This window comes from Vigna unguiculata, chromosome 4, assembly GCF_037176805.1.
Source record: "Vigna unguiculata cultivar grain cowpea cultivar isolate G323 ecotype 2 chromosome 4, ASM3717680v1, whole genome shotgun sequence".
NCBI classification, from domain to species: Eukaryota; Viridiplantae; Streptophyta; class Magnoliopsida; order Fabales; family Fabaceae; genus Vigna; species Vigna unguiculata.
The window spans coordinates 46,313,056-46,338,352 of NC_140795.1; the positions used below are offsets into that span (position 1 = coordinate 46,313,056).

The window sequence follows — 25,297 nt, forward strand, 5'->3', positions numbered from 1 at the left end:
ATATATAGTAAGTAAGTAAGAAGAAGAAGACCATATACAAGAAGAAGAAGAGGAAGACCATATACAAAAACCAATAATTTAGAACCATTATTAGATTAGAGGTTCTAACAGATTTTTATTTATTTATTTTATATATATATATATATATGTATGTATATATGTATGTATGTATACACGGATTTCCAATTAAGTTAAGAAACCAAGAAAATTTAGTTTTAAAAATACTTTATCTAATTTAATGTTGTACAACTTTTTCCTCTCACAATCCAAAGAAAGAAAAATAAATTTGTTTGTTGTTTAGATGATAATAGCAAGCAACCTTATATGGTAGGTGTAAAATATTGAGATCACGTAAGGAATGGTTTCAATTTTGCATATATTCCGCAAATAACACGTTCCCAAAAGAAAGACCCATTATGGACATCAATAATGTGTAAATAAAATATTAATCTCATCAATAGATTAATGATAATTTATTTAGTAACTTCACATAAAACTTTTCTTTTTTTCATTTAAAATTATATAGATGGGACTGAGATAGTAAGACGGTTATTAGAACAATAAAAGGTTTAATATCAGAAATAATGCACCCTAAACATCTTTATACTATGTATAAATTACAAAATGATATTAAAAGAAATTATTTACAAAATAAGAATGTTCATTTACTTCTGCAAGAATAAAAAAAGAAATTTAATTATTTTTTAATAAAAATAAAAGTTGTGGACCCCACATCTCTCGTTTTTCTTTGGAAAGATTACCAACTACCATAGCGGCTGTTATTGCAGGACTATTAAACTAAGGCTCACACTTCCATTGTCACAAAGAACCAAACAAGACACAAACAATGCCTTCTCAAACGGAAAAACCAAAGCTTGTTCTGCCTCTCAAAACCCGAGTTACGTTATCCTTTCTCTCCGCCGTAACGGATTTTGCGCGCCGCTGCGACGGCACCGTTAATCGCGGTTTCATGAAATTCCTCGATTACAAGACCCCATCCAAAGCCAAATCCGTTAACGGCGTTTCTACTAAAGACGTCACTGTTGACGCCAACAGAAACCTCTGGATTCGCGTCTTTACTCCCAAAGGCTACTCCGGTGACGGCGTTCTTCCCGTCGTCATTTTCTTCCACGGCGGCGGCTTCGCTTTCCTCTCGCCGGACTCCTTTGCTTATGACGCCGTGTGCCGCCGATTCTGCCGCCGGATCCCTGCCGTTATTGTCTCTGTGAACTATCGCCACACGCCGGAGCACCGGTTCCCTTCGCAATACGACGACGGCGAGGACGTCCTCAAGTTCCTTGCCGAGAATCCCGCGGTGCTGCCGGAATATGCTGATTTGTCAAAGTGCTTCCTCGCTGGCGACAGCGCCGGCGCGAATTTGGCTCACCAGGTGGCGGTCCGGGTCGCCAAGTCGGGTCTCCGTGGAGTTCGGCTCGTCGGGTTGGTTTCCATTCAGCCGTGGTTTGGCGGGGAGGAGCGTACTGCCGCGGAGGTGAAATTTGAGGGTGCGCCGCTGGTGTCGACGTCAAGAACCGATTGGCTGTGGAAGGCGTTTTTGCCGGAGGGATCAGATCGCGATCACTGGGCGGTAAATGTGAGCGGAGCGAATTCGGAGGATTTGTCGGGTCTGGATTACCCGAATACCCTTGTGATTGTGGGTGGATTTGACCCGTTACAAGATTGGCAAAGAAGGTATTGTGAGTGGTTGAAAAAATCAGGGAAAAAGGCACAACTAATTGAATATCCAACCATGATTCATGCATTTTATATTTTCCCTGAATTGCCAGAATCATCTCAATTGATCTCACAGGTCAAAGATTTCATCACCAACAGAATCTCTGATTTGAAATTATCACTGTGAGTTCAAAAATCAAAGATTTCATATAACTGTTGGAGTCTACCGTTGAGGTTTTGCAAATTTTTTTCTTTAGGCCTTAAAAATATTTAGTATTTTGTATTTCTAAATTTTTATCATTAGTTTCGGGTTTAAGGTTGTGATGATGATTAAGGTGTGTTGTTTAGTAGTATATGCTAGTTTGAATCTTTATAAATGAAAAATCAGTTTTATTGTTGTAAGGTTTATATCCCTGTTCTATTATCTGTTGCTCGAAAATTAATTAGCCGTTAGTTTTAATAAAAAATTATCTTTTTTTTTTTGTGTTGAGTATTAAAAATATACTAATATTTAAAATATTTTTTTAATATATTTTTAAATATCAAAATTAATGATAATCGATATATAAAAAATATATGATAGAAAAACAGAGAAACAGTATAGGAAAAATCATCAAAAAAATCCATTTTTTTTTAGTTTGATACACCGTCCCTTTTCATTGCTAATTCTTACCCAGTTGGCTAATTGTGTGGTTTATATTGAAAGTCGCTTTCAAAAAAATAATTATTTTATGGTGAGGGAAATATAATTATATACTTATGGTGCACATACTATACACCAACATATTTAGCAAGACAACAAATTGGGAACATGTGGACAAATTTATCACAAAAATAATAATTTGGTTCAATATGTTACATCAACTTTATCAACTCAACCCATTTTTCTTTCCAATAATAACTCAATTTTTAATAATATTAATGTCTTTTTCTAGTAAGAACATTGGAATAGTCTTTAAGGTAGTTTGTATAAGATATATTTTATATGTTAGACATTATATTGTCTTTTATTTATAATAAATTACAAACTTATACGAACATTTAAGACGATATTAAATAAATGAGTTCGATTTAAAATGTTAATGTTATTACTTAAGTACATAATATAAAAAATATTAATGTTAAATCTACAAGTCTTTTGATGTATATGATAGTGTGTTTATTATGATTATCTCGAGTCTATTGTCTTTTGTAAGTTATATAGAACATTTTCATTCCTAATGTATATAATCAATTAAACCTTAAATCTTGAAAAATGTATCTTCCCTAACGGTGGTTAGTATTGAATGTTATTTATCTTAGATCTTGTCGAATACGTTGGCCCAAATAATTTGGTGGTACCTTTGACAAATTTCTCTTGCCATTTTATGGTAGTTTTTTTTCACTAATTTGAACATATTCAATTACATTACATATGTTAGTCGGTATACGAATCACCACAATAAATATTTGTAATGGTGAAATACATTATTTTTCTGTTTCATTGAATCTTGTTTGGAAGTACTCATCATGATTACTCATAGTATATACAATTTGAAGGGATGAGTTCTTTGACATTTGAAATCGTCGTCAAAATTGATTGTTAGTTTTTATATAACTTTAAATAAATAGTGAATGAATAACTAATTATGTTCTTTTTGATAACCTCGATATCACCTTTCTTCTTAGAATTTATTGTTGTATTTTATATAATTTTATTATATAAAATTATTATTCTCTATTTTATTATTATTATTATTATTATTATGGATTACTATTAATTAATAAATTATATTATTTGTAAATATCAATTATATTGTCCAATTATTATTAATTTATGGATAATATATATTGAGTTTCTGATGAATGATCCGTGATGGGTTGGATTGTTCAATGAACGGTCTGTGATAGACTTAAGTATTCAGGAACTTGTTGAGAGGTCCCTGGTCTCTATTGGCAAGGATATAAAATTGATATCCCATTAATCAGTTTATTATTATGACGTAACATTACACTTAGATATGAAATACGTTTTAGAATAACCTACCAGAAAGAGAACAACATGGTCTCAACACACTTACCATGGATCTTTTATTGATTTCATGTGTTCTACAAGTGCTAATTTTCCACCTACTCTCTCAATAATGAGGTACCTTTCTCGTTTTGTTTGTTTAAGTATTGAGAACTGTTCAATTAATTTAGGGTTTGGTTTATGTTCTGGTCAAGAAAAGTGCTGAATAATTCTTAACCAAAAACAAAAAGAAAGAAATATCTTTAACCTTAGCTTAAGATATGCTTAGGTAAAAAATAATATGTTCCTGGATCATGGGAGTAACATTCTTATTTATAATAGGTAAATCAGTTACAAATATCATAGATATACATAATTAATACATAATAATCTTAAAGATAATCACAAATATCTTTCTAAATCTCAACTAAAATATTACATCAACTAGCCCAAATAACAACTAATATATCTATAACAATCACCAATCTCATCTTTGCAATCTTATCAGTTCTGATTTGGTCTGCTTTATGACGATGCTACCTTTCTACATATCTCCATCACCATGTCTACATTTCTTCATCACCACGTCGGCTTTATGACGATGCTACCCTTCTATATCTCTCCATCACCATGTTTACATTTCTTCATCACCATGTCGACTTTATGACGATGCTACCCTTCTACATATCTCCATCACCATGTCTACATTTCTTCCCTTGTCTTATTACCGTCGTGTTCTTGGTGAGTACAGTTTATATGATTGATCTTTGTGATTCATAGTCTAACATTTATTTGCTAGAGTTATCAACTATATGTTGTCTTTTCCTTTTGACTAGTTTCAAAATGTACTCTTCTTCATGGATGTTCATAATTTCTTCTTCCATGATTCCTGTATCATTCATGTACTTTGTGTTTTTTGAGATCCACCAAATTCTTTGTATTATTTGGTTATGAAAATGGAAATATGGTTGAGAGAACGAGATAAAAATTTGCTTATATATATATATATATATATATATATATATATATATATATATATATATATATATATATATATATATATATATATATATATATATACAAGTGACGGATCTTTAGACAAAATTTAAGAAGCGTCAAGATAAATGATTAAGTATGTTTCTAATCACTGAATTTTGACACGAGATTGAAATTCGTCATTATTTGAAACTTTGAAACATTTTGGTTCTTAAACTTTATAAATGAATAAATATAATTCTTTTATGTATTAAACACGTTTCCAAATAGTTATTGAAGCGGGAACATGTTAGATAATATAAACAATAAAAGTACTAGCATGAACGTGTTTAACACTTCAAAAGCATTTAACGTAATTTAATTTAATTTAAAGAACTATATTTATTCATTTTTAAAGTTTAAAGATTAAAATATATTGAAGTTTTGGACGATGAACGAATTTTAATTTCGCATCAAGACTCAAAAACTAAAAAAACATATTTAAATGCAAGATAAATATATACAGATTTTAGAGGTATCAAATTCATAAAATATATTAAAATATATATATCTATATATATAAATATATTAATTTTAATGTATAACTAATTTAATTTTAATGTGTTATTCAAAATATTCTAATCAATTTTTAAGATTATATATATATATGATTGCTTCTTAGTCAGGTGACCACCTCCTCAACTTCTTATTTTACCCTCTCCTATTCAAGTATTTTTAATAATGGTCCATCCCACTAATTCACGTCCCCTAACATACCTTAAAAAATCATCACAATAATTGACTTAAAATCCTCATTTTACATTAGGAATGTATAAACAAACCCATAAACAATTTTACTTAAAGCCTCCTCATCTTAGACCTAAATCTCAATTGGCCTATGACCTATCACTACACAATTCCCTGACCTCAGCTTTCTAGAAGTTCATTACTATAGACAAAAATATCTTTCAATTCTTTTACTTAAGGCCCCTTCGGTCTTGGACCTAATACACCCAATTAATTTACTTATATTTTTCAAAATTTTCAAAATTTCAATTTCATAATACACTCAATTATTATTATTATTATTATTAAATATAAAAGAATAAAAATGTTTTTTTTCTCTACTTCCTATAATAAATAGCTGCAACAAACACAAACAAAACACAATTTTCTTAAACAAAGCATGGCTCAATTGGTATTATTTGACCACTACCACTGTAAAAAGAGATAACTAACAACATTAATTTATTCTATTGGGCGAGTTTCTTGTTAATGAAATCCTTGATCTGTGTCATCATTTGAGAAGACTCAGGCAAGTCAGGAAAAACATAAAAAGCATGAAACATTTTCGGATATTCAACCAATTGGGCCTTTTTACCCGATTTTGTTAACCACTCGTAATACCTTCTTTGCCAATCTTGTAAAGGATCAAACCCACCCACAATCACAAGGGTATCCGGGTAATCCAAACCCGACAAATCCTCCGAATTCGGCCCACTCACGTTGCATGCTCCGTGATCACGATCCGATCCGTCAGGCAAAAACGCCTTCCACATCCAATCGGCCCTCTCCATTGACACCAGCGGCGCACCTTCAAACTTCACCTCAGCCTCCGTCCGCTCCTCCCCGCCGAAAAATGGCTGGATCGTCACCAACCCGAGGACCTGGATTCTCCGAAACCCCGAATTCTCAACTAGATTTTCCCGGATTCCCATCTTCCCGACCCGAACTGCGACGTTGTGAGCTAAGTTAGCACCGGCGCTGTCGCCGGCAAGGAAACATTTTGACACATCAGCGTTCTCCGGCAGTACCATGCGATTCTCGTCAAGGAAGTGGAGGAAATTCTGGCCGTCGTCGTACTGCGACGGGTACCGGTGCTCCGGTGTGAGGCGGTAATTAACAGAGAGCACAACGGCGGGGACGTGGCGGCAGATTCGGCGACAGACGGCGTCGTAGCCGAAGGAGTCCGGCGAGAGGAACGCGAAGCCGCCTCCGTGAAAGTAGACGACGACGGGGAGAGTGCCGGCGGCGGGGGAGACTGCGGGGGCGAAGACGCGGAACCAGAGTTTGTTTTCGGCGTGAATGGTGACATCTTTGGAGGTAACACCATTAACGGCGGAGGAGCAGGCTTGGACCTTGATATCGAGAAGGTTGGTTAGACAGCGATTAATGGTGCCGTTAGAGCGGCGCGCGGCGTCGGTGATCGTAGAAATAAAGCTTATTGAAATGCGTGCCTTCCATGGCATAGCCGGTTTGGGTTTTGCCGTTTCAGACCCTTTGGATGGCACCATTGTCGTTCCTGCGTTTCCAAGAATGAGAAAAGCTTCAGATGGGAAAATTGCAGAAGAACGACAACATGTGCCAACACGGACACTTATTTTGTTTCAAATGTTTGTTCGATGAAAGTTGCTTATTTAGTACAAATATGAAAACAGTATTTTGGTGATTTCAGTTAAAACAAGGTATTCCCTAAATTTAGTGTTCTAGTTTGATGAAATACATTTTAGGCCAATAGATCTTTGATTTTATGTTTTCTGTCTTTTAATAATCTTTAAATTAGTTATTACAAAATCAACATCTTTTAATTATATGATGATTGCATAGAAAATTCCAATGTGCTCACATGTTTTTCACGTGTAATTTGAAATTGAGATAAGAAACTAAGACATGAGGTGATAGAACCAACCATTCCTAGGATAGCCAAAAGATAAGAATTCTGCCTTAGATATTTTGTTACATTCTTTTACTACATACATTCATATATTTATATATTTGTTATAATAATTACTTTATAATCTATCTTTCATATTATTACTGATTAATTAATTGTGTAACTTTTACATAAATTGTATATATTTGTTTAATTTAAAAAATTCAAGCGAGACCCGATGGTTTCGTACGAAATAACAGATTGGTATTGGAGGGCTTTTTTGCCCAGCGGGTCGAACCGTGACCACGGAGCGGTTAATGTGAGTGGACCCAACGGGGTGGATATTTCGGGTTTGGACTATCCGAAAACTCTCTTGGCTGTGGCGGGTTGTGACCCAATACAGGATTGGCGAAAAAAGTACTATGAATGGTTAAGGAAATCGGGTAAGGATGTTGAAATAATTGAATACCCGAATATGATCCATGCGTTTCAATTGTTTCCGATTTTACCCGAGGCTTCTCAGTTTCTTTCTGACTTCAACCATTTCGTCAAAAAACAAGTTGCTGGTAGTTAGAGTTTAGTGTCATGTTTGATATTGTAATATTATAATTATGGTAATAAGATTTTATTTTCTTATAATATTATGGTTTTTTAGTGTGAAATAAAAAGACGTAAATTGCATTATGTTTATGTTGGGTTGTGAAATGGAGCTGGGTAATCATATTACATAGTTATTGAAGATGTATTTAGTCGTATGCAATTATTGTAAGTGTCATAAAAATATAACTTTATTCATATATTTTGTAACCAAAGTATGCGAATGCCTTAAGTAAGTTTTACTAACTTTAATTAAATCAATAATAAGAACTTTGTAAATAAATTTATAATAATGATAATAATAAACACGCGAAAAAATACCAAGAAATAAGTATTGTGTTGATAGTGTACTAAAGTGAAGAATTCAATTATTTATTAACATATCTTTTCGCTTTTATATATATATTTTTTACTTTAAAATAATTTTAAAAAATAGAACATAAGTAAACTACTGCAACTATTTTCGTTCTTCGATATATTTGATATGTATGAGTTTAGGAAAAAAAAAAAACTTGATAAATAGGTATCTTGAAAATACAGACAAAAATAAAATAAACATTCCTTCAAAAGGATCTGACCTTTAGATGGTAGCAAAATTTGTTAAATCTAAATTTGTACTTGTCCAATAAATTAATTAAATTTCATAACAATATACTTCCATGTTATATTTGAAAGTAAAGTTAAGTAAATATTTTAAAATTATTTATCTATACTCTTACATTTAAATGTCTTTTATTATTTTTGTAATCATATCAATTTCAAATCAATTTCAAAGTTTCCCATGTTTTTCCTAAAGAAAATTTTTATGGTGAAAAATTAGTTATTTTTATTTTGATTCATAAAAAATAATATAAGTGGTTTAATATTTTACTTCCACATATTTATTTATATTTTTTTATAATAAATATAATTTGTTTATGTTTCATGAAGACAAATGATTAATGGACTCTGGAGTATCAACATAGCTCGAATGTCAACATTCATATTGATCTCTAAGATGACTTTATTTAGATGTCTCTTATTATATAATTTTTTTTCTACACACAATATAAAACTTCTTACAAGCAAATAATTTCTCTAAACAAAAGTTCTTCTTAATCATCAAATTAACATTTTTTTATAAAAGAAATTGTTTAAATTGTTTCGAGTATTGGATCAAACATCCACTAAAATAATTTATTGATTTTCTCGCTTCAATGCGACCCTCTTCTTGCTAAAGTAATATGTTCGTCAACTGATCGAAGTACCTCTTACAAGTACTTTGATGCTAAAGTTAGTTTAAACTCAATCGAAATAGTTAATGATATAATAAATGTATAATGAATGTACCAACAAACAACCATACATTTGACTGTAGTTATAGTTTTCTCTATGACTTTTGATTAAGGACGACCTAGTTACAACCTAATTCCCTTTAAACTTGTTTACTAACTTGTTTATGCTAATTGTGTGTTTAACTGACTTTAACAATGATCAATCAGTTTTCTCTTCAACCGTCTGATTTATTATATCCAATTTCATTGGATTTGTAACAGTTGACACATATAGTACATACATCATATATAAGAGTAAAGATATTATTATGTCATTTATCAAAATAATAAAAATTATAATTTCATATAAATAAATATATATTTTGTTTTAAGTAAAACTAGTATTATAAATATTTTAACTTTATCTAAGTAATTAATATTTCACCTTGTTTAAAATATAAAAAATATAAATAGTTATGTATGTGAAACATCAATATTAATATATTAATATATTAATATATTAATATATATATATATATATATATATATATATATATATATATAGAGAGAGAGAGAGAGAGAGAGAAGTGTTGTGGGGAAGTGTTTTACTGATTCTCACATACATTATCAAAATGTTCTAACAAAAACTAGAGAAATATTGCTTAAGTCAGTAACATTCAATATCCCTTTAGAATTTTTTATTTTTTATCTGCAAAGAACATTTTAATTTTTTTATGGAGCATGATGTTGAAATTCTATTATATTTATATATAATTTTTGTTTCTTTATGAGAAGTTATCTTTATAGTTCTAGAAACACTTATTATTATTTTATTACAAGAGATAATAGGTTTGTGAAATACCAAAGAATGAAATTAAGGTCTATTTCCCCGAGTGAGTCTCAAATTCAATTTTAGAAACCAAAATATATTAAACTTCTCATACTAAAATTATACGACTAGTGTATTGTGTAATACCATAACTTACGAAACAACATAACTTGAGGAAAATTTTCTAATAAATCATCATTATTTACTTTGAATATTTATTACTTAAATAATGTATTGTTTGCCATGTTTATTATGTTTATTATATGAATATTCAAGGAAATTTAATAAAATGAAGCAATAAATAGTTCTATTCAAGTTCCAATTCAATAAAAAGAAAAAAAAATTAAGCTTAGTAAATAAACTAGACAAGTTTCAACAAACAATAATTAAACCCAACCTTGAACTTTATTGAATATACCATTAAACTACCTATAACACTCCAAAATAATAGTCTAAACGATTTGACAGAATCTTATATGGTTACTATATAAAAAAAACATACATAAAGTATATAAATCACTTCATTTATAGACATCCATAAAGATAAAATTGTAAAAAAGATAAGTTCAAATTCAGCCTAAGAATATGAGCTAGAAAGAGTGATAACTACAGAGTTTTCAAAAGATAACAAGTAGCAAAATGCTAGCTAAAATCTAAACAATTGCACTGTTATCACCATCACTATGGGAGTCAACACCTAAATCATCATCTGTTCACACCAAATATTAGTGATCATTGCAAAAGAAGAACAACAACACAAGAAACACACACACATGCACAAACAAGAGAGGGTAAGGTAATATAAAAATAAATATTCCATTTATCATAAATTAAATCATATTAGGGAGATAGTAATTCACAATATTATGAGCAACAAGTCATATCGTGAAAGACCCATTACACTCAGTTATCCAGATAACCAACATTGAGATAACTACTTGGAAGCTTTGACACTTTTGATGCATAACCTCCACCCACAAGGTTAATCCTACACAGGTTCCTAAAACTACAAATGGTTCTTCCAACCAGGACCTTCTGCTACTCTCTACTCTTAATTTATTTCCTCTACATGAATTTGAATGATTAGTAGAGTGTCAGGATAAACTTCCAAATTTTGAGTGCCTACATCAATGCACACCAAAACACGCATACTTTAAAAGGTTTTTTCCATGAAAATTGTTTCATCATTCTCAATTCATAGTTAAACAAGTCTCATACATTATATCATCAATGTAAAACACACATATCCATTGGCAAGGTCATCATCATCACAGTTTCATACATCATTGTATTCCAAAAGTTCATATCATCCTCACACATTCACTAATCACCAAGTAATTTACACAATAACTTAACAACACCTATGAAAATTGGTTGAGGGTTTTAAAAATAAAACTGCAATTTGTACAAAGCTCAAAAAATTATGTTCTCACATTCAAATGAAAGATAATCGAATCAAGAACTCAATGCAAAAAATAATCAATCCAATTGCGTAGTTGTAGAAAAAGTTATACACTAAACAAGTGACAAATGTCAAAGTTGTCAATAACCTAATGTACAGGAACCTTACAAGAAAAAATTGTTTTCACTATAAACTTTCAAACAAAGAGCACATCGATCAAAACAAAGCATCATATGTTTAGAACTTGTTGTACAATTTTTCAACTTGATCCGACGATTAACGAAACGAGAATTGAAAATTTTGCATGACTCAAAGCTGGAAAAACCCACCTGCCCAGCGAGAGGATTGCTCACCCAGTGAGGAAAACTCTCTGTTAAAATTAATTTTGGCACTCGCTAAGCACGTCATTTGCTTGCCCAACGAGTCTGCAAACACAAAAGCTCAAAATATGCAGTTTTGTCACTGCCCAACAACCAAACTCAATTATATCAAGTCAAAAACAATCTCAAACTAGTTACAACCTCTAAATAATAGAAATATACCTTAGTTAACATGCATTCAAAAAAACTCCCAATTTTTCATAACACGTACAAATCAAGACATGTAAAAAATTAGAGATTTCTCCCTTCACACTCATAAGGAATAAAGTAAATAGCTCATGGATCAAAACACCCATTATGCATCATAACAACAGTACCCATAACATAAATTTAACATGCAAGCAACAAATTTGGCAAAAAAACCATCATGCAATTTGTGAAAACCTAGCTCCCTTCACCTCCGAAGATAACGAGCTTTAAGAACCCTCGAGACACCTTCAAACTCGCGAAAGGTTAACCTCGACCTAACACAATGAAAAAAAATCTGATCTTGCCCACATAACCACCGATTAGAAGAGATACAAGATGGAAATAAAAGAGGCAAATGTAAGCAAGGAAGACTTGCATGCATGTAGAAGAAGCGAAAAAGGCAAGAAAAACTAACTTACTCCAAACAAGAAATTGATCGATAAGAATCAACTGCCTCACTGCGAAAAACGACCCTAAAATCTTGATTCTACAAACGAATAAACAGAGAGTAAAAGGTAGAGGTTCAAAAATGGGTATGGAATTGTGGAAAAGGAAAAAAAAAAGAGTTTTTACTTCTTTTTGAAAACAAAAGAATTAGAATTTGGAAATTTGGAGTTATTTATGAAAGAAAATAGATTTTACATGATATTACACTACAAATATAATTTTTTTGTAATACAACACATCTCTAATATACCATGTGTTTTCATAAGTATATTTTGATTTTACATATTTTACTTTTTGTAAATTTAAATTATAAATCATATTTTAAATCAATAACTTTAAATTATTTTAGTGATATTATCATTTCTTAATTAGATATTTATTTTACATTATGATTTTCATGATTTAGTTATTACAACTATAACTTTTACATCACAAATTTCAACTAGTATTATTTTAAATTATACGATTCATAATATGGGTAATATACTTTTTATACTAGCATACATAATAAAAAATATATTTTAAAAACTATAATTATTACATTAAAAAAGATAAATTGATCATTTTAAATAAATGGAGCTACATGTGCATATCATAGTTCCAATAACAAATAGCCCTTCGATGATTTTATAACTATAACAACTTCACTATAAATTTTCTTACACAAATTAAAATATTCCTCGTATACTATCAAACTTTATTGTAACGTACATGTTTTTCGGACATAAAGCATACATTTATTAAAAAACATTGAATTTCATTCAAAGATTTATTATGCAAATAAATTATCTATTAAAATACAATAATAAATTAATGTAATTTTACTAATCAAATTTAAAAATTAAAAACAAAAACAAAAACAAAAACCAAAATAACTTGCTCGTGGTCTCGGACTAGTTAAGATAAGGAAGTTAATGCATGACGTGACATAACCAACCACCCTCGTCTCAACAGCTAGAGCTAAGAATTTATTAGATATTTATACATAGGACATAGACAATGATATGTTAGACAGTGATATGTCGAGAATTAAATTTTGATAATTATCTAATTTTAAATGTTACTTTTTTAAATGGTTTACAAATATAACAAAATAAGAAAATAAAAAGTAAAAAGTTACTTAAAAAAAATGACACTTTTATATTATAAGAAAAAGTTTTCGTTAAAAAATTATTTTCCTTATACATATATTTATAATAAATATTCATAATCAAATTTAATTAAAATATATTCCCCTCTTGTTTAATTCTAACATGGAACAAACAATAAATTTATATATTTCTGTAATTAAAAAAATCAATTTATTTTATGTAATGTTTGTTTTAAAATATTTACGTAAACGGAATCCTATCCATATGAGAACATCAACGGGGTAGTAGTGCGAAAAATCTTCTCACTGCCACTTCTTAACTTGCTCGTTTCACTCACCGAGTCAACTCACCACCACAAGCAATGGCTGCACCCACCAAACCAACCATTCCATGGAAGCTCCGCGTAATGACCTCTCTGCTTTCTCTCCTTCTCAAAGCCTCTCGCCGCTCTAACGGCACCGTCAACCGCCGTCTCTTCAACCTCTTCGACCCCCAGCTCCCTCCTAATCCCAACCCTATCGACGGCGTCACCACCTCCGACGTCACTGTCGATGCCACACGCAACCTCTGGTTTCGCCTCTTCTCCCCCTCCGCTTCCGCCTCTGCCGCCACCCTTCCTGTCGTCGTCTTCTTCCACGGCGGCGGCTTCGCGTTCCTCTCCCCGGCCACAACCACGTACGACGCTTTCTGCCGCTCCTTGTGCCGCTCCATCAACGCCGTCATCGTCTCCGTTAACTACCGCCTAGCCCCCGAACACCGTTACCCTTCCCAAAACGACGATGGTTTCGACGTCGTTAAATACCTCGACGAAAACGGCGCCACTTTGGGTAACGTTGGTAAGTGTTTTTTGGTGGGTGATAGTTCGGGCGGGAACACAGCACACCACGTGGCCATTCGGGTTTGTAAAGAGAAGCTCCGGTTCGTGAGAGTAATCGGGTTGGTTTCGATTGAACCGTTTTTTGGAGGGCAAGAGCGAGTTGAATCAGAGATCGGAATAACGCAAGACCCATTAGTTTCGTTGGAAGTAACCGATTGGTATTGGAAATCCTATTTGCCCAACGGGTCGGACCGTGACCACGAAGTGGTTAATGTGAGTGGGCCCAATGCCGTGGATATTTCCGGTTTGAACTATCCGAAGACGCTTTTGATTGTGGCGGGTTTTGACCCATTAAAGGATTGGCAAAGAAGATACTATGAATGGTTAAGAAAATCGGGTAAGGACGTTGAGATAATTGAATACCCGAATATGATCCATGGGTTTCACTTGTTTCCATATTTACCCGAAGCTTCTCAGTTTCTTTCTCATGTTAACCATTTCATGGTCAAACAATTAGCTGGTAGTTAGAGTTCAGTGTCACGTTTGATGTTGTAATATTATAATTATAATAAGAATGAATATTTTATTTTCTTGTATTATTATGATTTTAGTGTGAAAGAAAATATATATTTTGCATGTGTATGAAATTAAAGGACAAAAATTGGATAGACTTATAATTACGTTAGCTTATGAAATGGACATGGTGGTCGGGTAATTATATTATATAGTTTATAGAACATGTATACAGTGATATGCAATAAATCATCATAGGTAATTGTCATAAAGATTGCTAAATATATACTTCATATATTGTACCTTGTAGCTAAAGTATACAAATGCCTTGGACAGATTTTAATAACTTTAATTAAATAAGTAATAAGAACTTCATAAATAAATTAATAATGGTGATAATAAAACATGTAGAAAAATGTCATGAAATAAATATTTTGTTAATAGTGTACTAAAATGAAGAATTAAATTTTGTACTTTGAAGAAAATTTTAAGTTAAAAGTGAAGAGTATGATATTATTTTTTTAATTAAAATTTACTTTTCATATATTCTTTCATTTTAAATATCTATTTACTTCAAAATAATTTAAAAAAACATACATCTAAAACTTGTTTCTCTTTTCAATATATTTGGATATATATATATATATATATATATATATATATATATATATATATATATATATATATATATATATATATATACGAGTTTAGAAAGAAAAAACACACTTTGATATTGATTGAAAATCATGTCATGCTAGATATACATCGAGAACCAACCACATTGGATATACATATACATTTTATTGAGAACCAGCCATGCTGGATATACATTTCAATGAGAACCAGTCACGTTGGATATACATATACATTTTATAGAGAACCAACCACTCTAGATATACATTGAGAACCAACCACGTTGAATATATATCTATATATCTATATATATATATATATATATATATATATATATATATATATATATATATATATATATATATATATATATATATATATATATATATATATATGAAGAAAGACAGGAGATGTCAATGAAAGCTCAAAGCATCCTATGAACAAGAAGTAGTACAAGAAAGTCAAGAATGAACCATTTCAACTTGAGGTAAGTATAGTTCACACTACATTTTCATATTATATGTTGAGGGCTCGAAAACATTCTAAGCAAGGTAGTGTGATTTAAGTTTTGTATTATATACTGAGGGTTTGGACACATTCCGAGCAAATTATACAATTCATTTTCATATTATATGCTGAGGGCTCGGTTACATTCTAAGCGATGTGCTTTAAGTTAGTTTTTGCATTACATGATGAGGGCTTAGTTACATTCTGAGTTGTGTGCTTTGAGTTAGTTTTTGCAACATATACTAAGGGCTCCTTATTTTTCCTCTTTGGGTTCAACCAGAGGTACGTTATACGCAAGCACCATACATATTGTTCTAAGTTTAAAGTATGTTTAATATTCATATGTTAAGGGCTCAAAACAAGACACACTTACATTGTATTACTTGTATCTTTTTAGCTTTGAAAAATTGCAATGCTTGAATGATAATTAAGCTCTGACCGTCAATAGAAATATTATCATGAAAAGCTCATAGTTCGACAATATAGATATTTTAACTTATTCAATTACTTTCCTTATTGAAAGACATTCATGAAAGGTGATAATGAGTTAAAAATGGTTGGGTGGTTACCAAGCATTATTCTCAATTTACCAAAAGTTACTTTGTATTTGATTTTACCATTTTTCTCTATTGAAACATCAAGTGCATATGATAGGTAAGTTTTCACACCTTTATTCACTGAGGCTCGTGAAGGTTATTGATCCTGATAAACTTGTCAATATATATATATATATATATATATATATATATATATATATGTGTGTGTGTGTGTGTGTGTGTGTGTGTGTGTGTGTGTGTTATTTGTATTGTTTCTCTTGATGTTGAGGGCTCAAGAATTACCAATCTGACAACACGACAAAAGAAACTCCAAGCTCGACTTAAGGGGCGTGAACGACCGTTTAAAGCAACTAACTTAGCTCGGCTAAAAAGTAAGGTAAATGAGGCCATAAATTATTGGGCAGCTAAATATGAGAAAAAGTAAAGGTATGACACAATACTAGAAGATGGTGGACAATTTATAATAACATTTCATCCCAGCAAGGTGATGACTCAAGGTTAGAGAGTTGTGTATCGTCCGAGTGATTTAGGGCTGACCACATACTCAAATATGATATTAAACGACGAAAAGTCAACTTAAAGTTTATGGGTCTTGGAATTGGGCCTAAATTTGGTCTATATTTAGTTTAAATTTTATTATCAAAAAAGGATATCTTATATGTGGTTATTATTTTTGTAATCTTTTGTTATTATCTTTATAATTTTTTTTATCCTTATAACTGAAATATTCCTTGAATTTTAGAAATAAGAATGATTTGTGATTATTTTTACCTATAAATAAAATGCTAACTCCCACAACTAAAGAATAAAATTATTTTGGCTTGAGTACTCTCTAATTCATCGTAGGTTAAGAAAGTTCATCATATTTGTCTTCGGTAGAACACACTTAGTTTTTTTGTCGAAACATATGGTAAGGTCCTTCTATTTATAATCTTCATGGTTGATTATTGCACGTTGATCCTTTATTTATGTGTTAGATCTTGATCAAGGATTAGTAATCTTTTAATTAACAAAATTTTTGTCTCTTTATTTTTTTAAATATGTTTTCAGTTTCTGAACTTTGACACAAAATTGAAATTCGTCCATGACTCAAAATTTGATGCATTTTGATTCTAAACTTTAAAAATGATTGGATATATTCATATTTTACCTAACTGCGTTAAATTTTTCTGACATATCAAACACATATATGACATCTTTATATAGTTATATAGGAATATATATATATATATATATATATATATATATATATATATATATATATATATATATATATATATATATATATATATATATAACAAGAAAACAATACTCTACAAAATATTTTTTGAAATGAAGTCTTCATAAAATATGTTATATTCTCTTTTTGTGTATTATGTTAAAACTTAAGTTTAATATTTATATTTTGTCTATCTTAATAAAAAAAAATTCTAATGTCTTCTTTAGTTCGTCAAAGAGAATATAAAGATTTGAAAATAATACTACTTAAAAAAAATATTTGAAAAAAAGAAAACTTCATGAAAAACAAATCAAATTAATATTTAGATATTTGAAAAAAAAAAGTAAAATTATTATTTATATTAACAAGAACTAATTATTAAAAGTATTGTTAGATTGATAATTAAGTAAAACTTGCATTTTTTTTTCAAACGTAATAAACATTATAGTATAAAATTATATATTTTTCAAATATATATATTCTCTTTGATATATATATATATATATATATATATATATATATATATATATATCCATAAGTTCCGTAAATGAATTTTCATATTAAACAAAATTTATGTTTGATATGAAATTAAATATATATAGAAAGAAATCATGTGTGAACATTGATTAGAATAACGTAAATGTACTCAAAATTATTAGAATAATGTATTCGCCTAATCAATATTAATTCGTTGCCATCTATATATACTCATTTGGCATAAAAAGAAAATCACATGCTCCTTATTAATTTTGCGTGTACATATGTTGTTCTTGAAAATTACATTTGTTTTTGGTAACGAAAGTGATGTTATTAAATGGAAGGAAATGAACATATATCCCTATATACTAGGCAAACGAAAAAAGAAATAAAACAGAGTAGTAATAATAATAATAATTAATGTCATATAATACAATAAAAACTTAGAGAAATACAACTTTATGAGAAAAAGTCGAAAGCAAAAAAAATTATTGTGTCTACTTTTATGCAATTGTCAAATAACATAGTCTAAAGCCAAAAATTTTGTCTATTTACAATTTTATGACGAGATAATTGAAACCTATAATTCAAATTTTTTGTAATAAATATTATATTATTTTTACATAATATATGAATTATTACTATTTATTTTAATTTTAAATTTGACTACGACACGACATGAACAAATTTAATAAACAAAGAACTTTATTTAAAAAAGATTTTGAGTTTACGTTATATATATATATATATATATATATATATATATATATATATATATATATATATATATATATATATATATATATATTCCATATTCCTATCACAACTCTTAAAAACTTATTGAACATGAACTAATTCAGCACATATAGTTATTATAGTGAGTTCATCAAATTTTGGCTCAATAATTTAAATTTCGTATAGTTGTTACATAATTTCATAAATATTAAATGAAGATGCTCAAAGAGTTTCAATTTCTTAAAGATTACACAACTGGATTTTAATTTATCTAAACCTAAAATTAGGGTATGATAGTGAAACTTAGGGGAAAAAAACTCAGTAGTACAAAAGAAATTTAAACATATTTTCATTACATAGATATCAAAAATATTATTTAACATGTAGTTTTACTGAGTCGAAATTTATTTTCTTGATTTTATCTTTAATTAATTACGGCACAACTCGCTCTTTTGTAAATTTTATATTTTTTTATCTTGTCAATTTTATTTTTTAAAATTAAATAAAACAACATTAAACATCACTTTCACTTCCTATGTAATCTTTTTAAATATATATATATTTTAAAAGAAAAGGAAGGTTTATATAGAACATTAGAGAAGTTGTGTCCATGTAACATAAGAGTATACGAAGAAAATATGTTAATGTAATTTATTGTGAAAAAGAATATCAAAAGTCTTCATTACATTGTCATAGAATCTCACCACCATTCTCTCTTGTTAGAAATAGCCAACTGAGTTGACTCACCAACCAACCATGGCAACCACCAAATTAACCCTTCCATGGAAAGTTCGCTTGTCCATTTTCGTCCTCTCCGCTCTCAGCGACGCCTCTCGCCGCTCCAACGGCACCTTCAACCGCCGCATCTTCAATCTCGTTGACCGCAAGGCCCCGCCCAACCCCAACGTCGTTAACGGCGTCTACTCCTCCGACGTCACCGTCGACCCATCACGGAACCTATGGTTCCGCCTCTTCATCCCCTCCATCTCCTCCGCCGTCTCTGCCGCCTCCCTCCCAGTCTTCGTCTATTTCCACGGAGGCGCCTTCACATTCTTCAACGCAGCCTCAATTCCCATAGACGCCTTTTGTCGCCTCTTCTGTCGCTCCCTTAACGCCGTTGTTGTCTCCGTTGACTACCGCCTCACCCCGGAACACCGTTACCCCTCCCAATACGACGACGGCCACGACGTCTTAAAATTCCTCGATCAAAACAGTACCGTTTTGCCAAGCATTGCTGACGTCAGCAAGTGCTTTTTGGCGGGTGATAGCGCGGGTGCGAACTTGGCACACCACGTGGCGGTTCGGGTTTGCGAAGACAAGCTCCGAACCGTGAAAATTATCGGGTTGGTTTCGGTTCAACCGTATTTCGGAGGGGAAGAACGAACTGGTTCCGAACTCCGATTAAACCGGGTTCCGGTCCTTTCATTGAAAATGACCGATTGGCACTGGAAGGTGTTTCTGCCAAACGGGTCGGATCGCGACCATGGAGCGGCTAACGTAAGTGGGCCCAATACGGTGGATATTTCGGGCTTGGATTACCCGAATACGATTGTTTTTTTGGGTGGGCTTGACCTGTTACGTGATTGGCAAATGAAGTATTACGAGTGGCTAAGGAAATCAGGAAAAGGTGCAGAGTTAGTCGATTATCCAAACGCATTTCATGGTTTTTACTTATTTCCTGAATTGCCCCTCGCTCGTCTCTTCTTTTCTCGATTGAAGGAGTTTGTGACCAAGCAAATCTCAAACATGAATTGAAGCTTATGTTGATATAAAAGAAATAAAAGTGACTACATTGAAAAAATAACTTTAGTAGATCCATGAAAGGATTTTCATTTTTTACCTCTAAAATAAAATTTGAAAATTTTATTTTATAAATCTGGTTTCTTTGCTGAGTTTGCTGGTATTGTCCTCTGTTGAACATTAAAAATATATTATTTTAGTACTTTAAAGATAATTTTAATATATTTTAAGATTATTGATTATCAGCGTATTTTTGAAGGTACAACAAAAAAAATAGAGAATTTAAACTCAAATTTTATTTATCATGTTACTCATTCTCTATGTATCAAACTCAATTAAGAAAGTAACTTTATTTATTTTTCATTTTAAATTAAATAATAACTGCTAGTTACATGACACTAATAACAAAATTTAAGTAAATTACAACCCCCATTTCTAATGTAGCTCTTTATTAATTTTGTTTCCAGTTTAAACAATTTTGTTTAATAAGATTGTTGTAGTTTAGTAATAGAATTATTCTAACCCATTTCAAATGTTAATTAAGAAGATTTCATAGTATTTGAAATAATCATTTTATCAATATTTTAGGTCCATTTCATCTTGTCGCACAAAACAAGAAGAAATCATAAATATTATACACTAAAGGTTGTAATAATGTATAATAGGAGATTATTTTTATAACTTGTTTTTAAAGAACGTTTAGGAAAATAATAACTTTATAAATAATTTGAAATTATTCTTTACAAAAAAAAAATAGTGATTGAAACTCTTGGGTCTACTTTTATATAATTGTTGTACTATATGGAGAATTGTTGTAAGGCTCATGAAAATTCTGTTTATGAAATTCTGTCCTAAAGTAAAGGGTTGCCCTTGTAATTGGGCCTAGGGCTGGCCCAAGTGACAAAACTGAACCCTAATCTGACTAACGCTTCCACTCTCTCATTCTCACAAATTCAGCCGTCATCTCTTCCCCCCCCCCCTCTCATAGAAAGCTCTGCTAGGGTTAGGTCCCTGCCATCTTCAAGCTAGCTCGAAGCTGTTTCCTACTCCATCTGCTCCGTTCGTTCCTTGAGCTGCTGTGTTCTCACGCTTGGCTGCCAAAGTTTCCTTAATCCCTTTCCAGGTAAGGGAAGCTAGAACCCTCCAAAATGTTTGAAATGTTTGTGGTTATTGGTGTTGGTCTTGCGTTTGATTGCATTTTGAGCACTGTTATGGATGTATAAGATGATTGGATCATTGTTCGGTTTGCTATGTTGTCCACTGCAGGAGAAAATAGTGGCGAGGATTGTTAAACTCGCCTAAGCGGGCATGTCTCGCCTAGGCGAGGTTAATAGGGGCTCGCCTAAATGTTTCGCCACGAAGGGTCGCCCAGGCGACCCACGGTGATTTTGAGCGAGCGAGCATCTCGCCCAGGCGAGAGGGGTCTCGCCTAAGCGAGATCTCGCGTGTGTTTCTGCTCCATTTCTCGAGCCCTCGCCTAGGCGAAGGGGGCTCGCCTAAGCGAAACCCTTCAGCCTGAGCAAGGGGCTAGGCGAGACAGGGTGCTGTTTGGATGCTTGTTGGTTCTTTGATGATTGATATTGGTTGAGTATGAATGTTATGATGAGAAATATGTATGTACTGGAGTATTAAGTAAGTTTGGTACGATTCATGAATTATAAATGATGGGTTTGGTATGAGTATTGGCATGTGAAATAAATGAGTTTGGTGTTGTTAAAGTGGCATGATAATGAGATGAGTTGGATTCTATGTACATGGGTGGATTATGATGAGTTGGAATGGGTTGGATCTGGAAATGCGAAAGGTAACGGCTTTAAAGGTTGACATAACGAATGTATCATTGTATGGTGAATATTATTTGACTGTATAATCGTATTTTTGTCTGTGTCAGCGCATAATTCCTTGGGGTCTCTATGTGAGACTTTTAGGGTCGCGCTTCAGTGGTCAGAACGTAATTCTATGACCCCTATTAGTGGGTGTTCATGGTGGTGCTCCATCTGTATAACTAGGTAAGGATTCAAGGTAAGGTTGCATCCTGACACTTTGAGGAGTCAGTTAGTCTCACCTAGAGCGGACTGACTCCTGTGGTGAGAGTAGCAGGAGGCCTGAAATTCATTAAGGGCTAACCTTGTGGTGAGGGAAAATTGATCCATCGTAACACTTATAACACATAGCTCGGGGGTGAGCAGCTCGGGGGCGAGCAGAGGTATCCACCACAAGTGCGGGCATCCGCTGAATCCGACCAAGTTATACGTATCCGGATGAGTCGAGTCGTAGTGTATTGATTGAAAAGTCATAACATGCTTGGTTGTCGTATGAATATTGGATGGTGAAAGTATATTTGACTGTATGATGAGAATATTGTTGGCTCTAGCTTACCCTGTTTGTTGTATGGTTGTCTTGTATGTGGTTCTTCTTTCTTGCGATGATCATCAATTTGATTGATGGGAGCAGATGGACGAGGTTCTCGTGGCCAACAAGGGAATGGTGATTTCACTGCTTAGCCATCTGGGTTGGACTTATTTTCTTCATGTTTTCTTTAGGGCTATGGCCCATGTATCACTTTATGCATTTCTACTCTACACTCTTTATTAGGTTTGTATTCAGTTTTCCTTTGGCATCGTGGTGTGCCCGGTTTTTTTTGTAGGGGTTGTATTTAGAATCCCAGGACTACGCTACATTGTTATCTCTGTGTGACGTTTCCTTCAATTTACGCATTAAATTAAATGGGGCGTTAAGCATTAAATTAAATGGGGCATTACAATTGTAATATAATTTATGACTTTATCACAATTTTATTGCCGACAAATCCTACGAGGATCATTAAATTTTATGATATTCAATAGTTGTATATCATTTCAAGAAATGAAATCTATTGGTGTATAGATAAATACCGACTAAACGTGGAACGTGAATAGAAGGACAATTTGACATGTTAAGTAATTGCATGTTATGGTAATAGAAAAATTGTAATCAAATACTACTAAGATGGTTGGGTAATTATAGAAGTGTTGATAATGTGTGATTATCGTTGTATTGTCTAATATAATTTGGTAATATTTATTTAAAAAATTCTTCTTCTTTACTTTTATATGTTAAAATATTATTGTTTCAATATGTGTAAGAGATTTATGTTGTTTACGAAGTCAGAATAAGAATCATTTTAAGTATTTTTTTTTTTATCAAGTGATGAATTTTGACTTAAATTTTTTAAGAAACAAAATAATATACTAAAAATTTATATATTAAATATTATTGTCACTGATTTAATAAAAAAGAATACATAATTTATAATAGTTATAACTATAAACAAAATTACACATCTTTAAATGATTGTTCATCGTTTTTTCATATTTTTTAATTCATCAATAATTAAATCATAACTAAATTTTTCAGCTATTGTTTATTCAACGTAAATAACCATATTATTTGCAAAATGTTTATCTTCCATTTCATTAATGAGCATAAATTGATTCAAAAGTCTTCATAAGCTTTCATTTCATTATTATGCGATGAGCAATCATATTATCTTGTTTTCATCATCACCTGTACTTTCTCTTTTATCAATTTTTAAAAAATGAATTTATTCTTTTATTTTTTTTCATCAATATACCTACTTAAAAAAGAAGTTTAAGATTAAAAAATAATTTATCATAATCTAATAAAAAATTGTGACATATAATTGCTAAAAAAACTATAATGATCATGTCACAATTAAAAACCGGTTATGAAAAATCAAATAATACATTACTTGTTTTTCTATATTCATAAAAATAGAATATACAAAAGGGTCATGAGATAAAAAAAATAGTGTAAAATATTAAACAAATATTTCACTATTAAGTGAGACAAGAGGGTTGCCTTTTTTTTCTTTAGGGGTGTATTATCATAAGAAGATGGATTTGAAAGAGAGTGTAGGGATGAATTTAGGTGAACTTGAATGGTTGGATGTGTGTGTTTCTTTGAATAAATTTAGAGGGTAAATGAGTGGATTTAGAGATGAACTTTGTGAAAGTTAGAGAGTGATTTAAGTTATGGATAGATTAAAAAAAGTTTTAATAGATAGAATTTAAAGATTACTAAAATACCCTTGATGATAAAAATAAAATGAAATGATTATTGGATGAGTTGAAAATATAAAAATTTAATAAATTGTAAAAAGATATAATAACACACATTCTTGGAATTTAAGAATGAAATTAAAATTTTTACTTTTTTTTTTTGTTTTCAAGTTCAAAATATATTGAACAATAACACAAACAATACCACACACAACATCGGTTACACACACGCAAAACACCGGTTAGCACACCAGTTAAACACACACAACATCGGTTAACTGATGTTCCACCTACACACATTGAACCACCAACACATACATAAGCTTCACTGCTCTCACACACATGGACCTTTACCACCATCCGAGAAGAAAACTCATCTACATGTTAAGGTCGAAAAGCTTCAAGCACAAAACACAACAGTTCAATACGTATGCTCTCTCACTTCCAAGGTTCATGACGATTCCACCAACACGCACAAACCCGCAAAGGGTCATATTTAATGGCAACGAAGGTCCATAGTTCAAGATAAATCTTTGGCACCAAAGCAAAAGAAAAAGC

At 31.4% G+C, this 25,297-nt stretch overlaps 1 protein-coding gene and 3 pseudogenes across 1 annotated transcript; 3 read left to right on the forward strand and 1 right to left on the reverse strand.

The window, feature by feature from the left end:
• Window positions 1–795: 795 nt before the first annotated feature.
• LOC114181109 (putative carboxylesterase 18) lies at window positions 796–2,076 on the forward strand. The gene has a single exon (XM_028067460.2). The coding sequence runs from the start codon at window positions 848–850 to the stop codon at window positions 1,859–1,861; it is 1,014 nt and encodes a 337-aa protein (XP_027923261.1). The 5' UTR covers window positions 796–847; the 3' UTR covers window positions 1,862–2,076.
• Window positions 2,077–5,809: 3,733 nt separating this feature from the next.
• Window positions 5,810–7,091, reverse strand: LOC114181642 (putative carboxylesterase 18 pseudogene; annotated as a pseudogene).
• Window positions 7,092–13,731: 6,640 nt separating this feature from the next.
• LOC114181696 (putative carboxylesterase 18 pseudogene) lies at window positions 13,732–14,896 on the forward strand (annotated as a pseudogene).
• Window positions 14,897–19,545: 4,649 nt separating this feature from the next.
• LOC114182593 (putative carboxylesterase 18 pseudogene) lies at window positions 19,546–20,840 on the forward strand (annotated as a pseudogene).
• The last annotated feature ends 4,457 nt before the right edge of the window (window positions 20,841–25,297 follow it).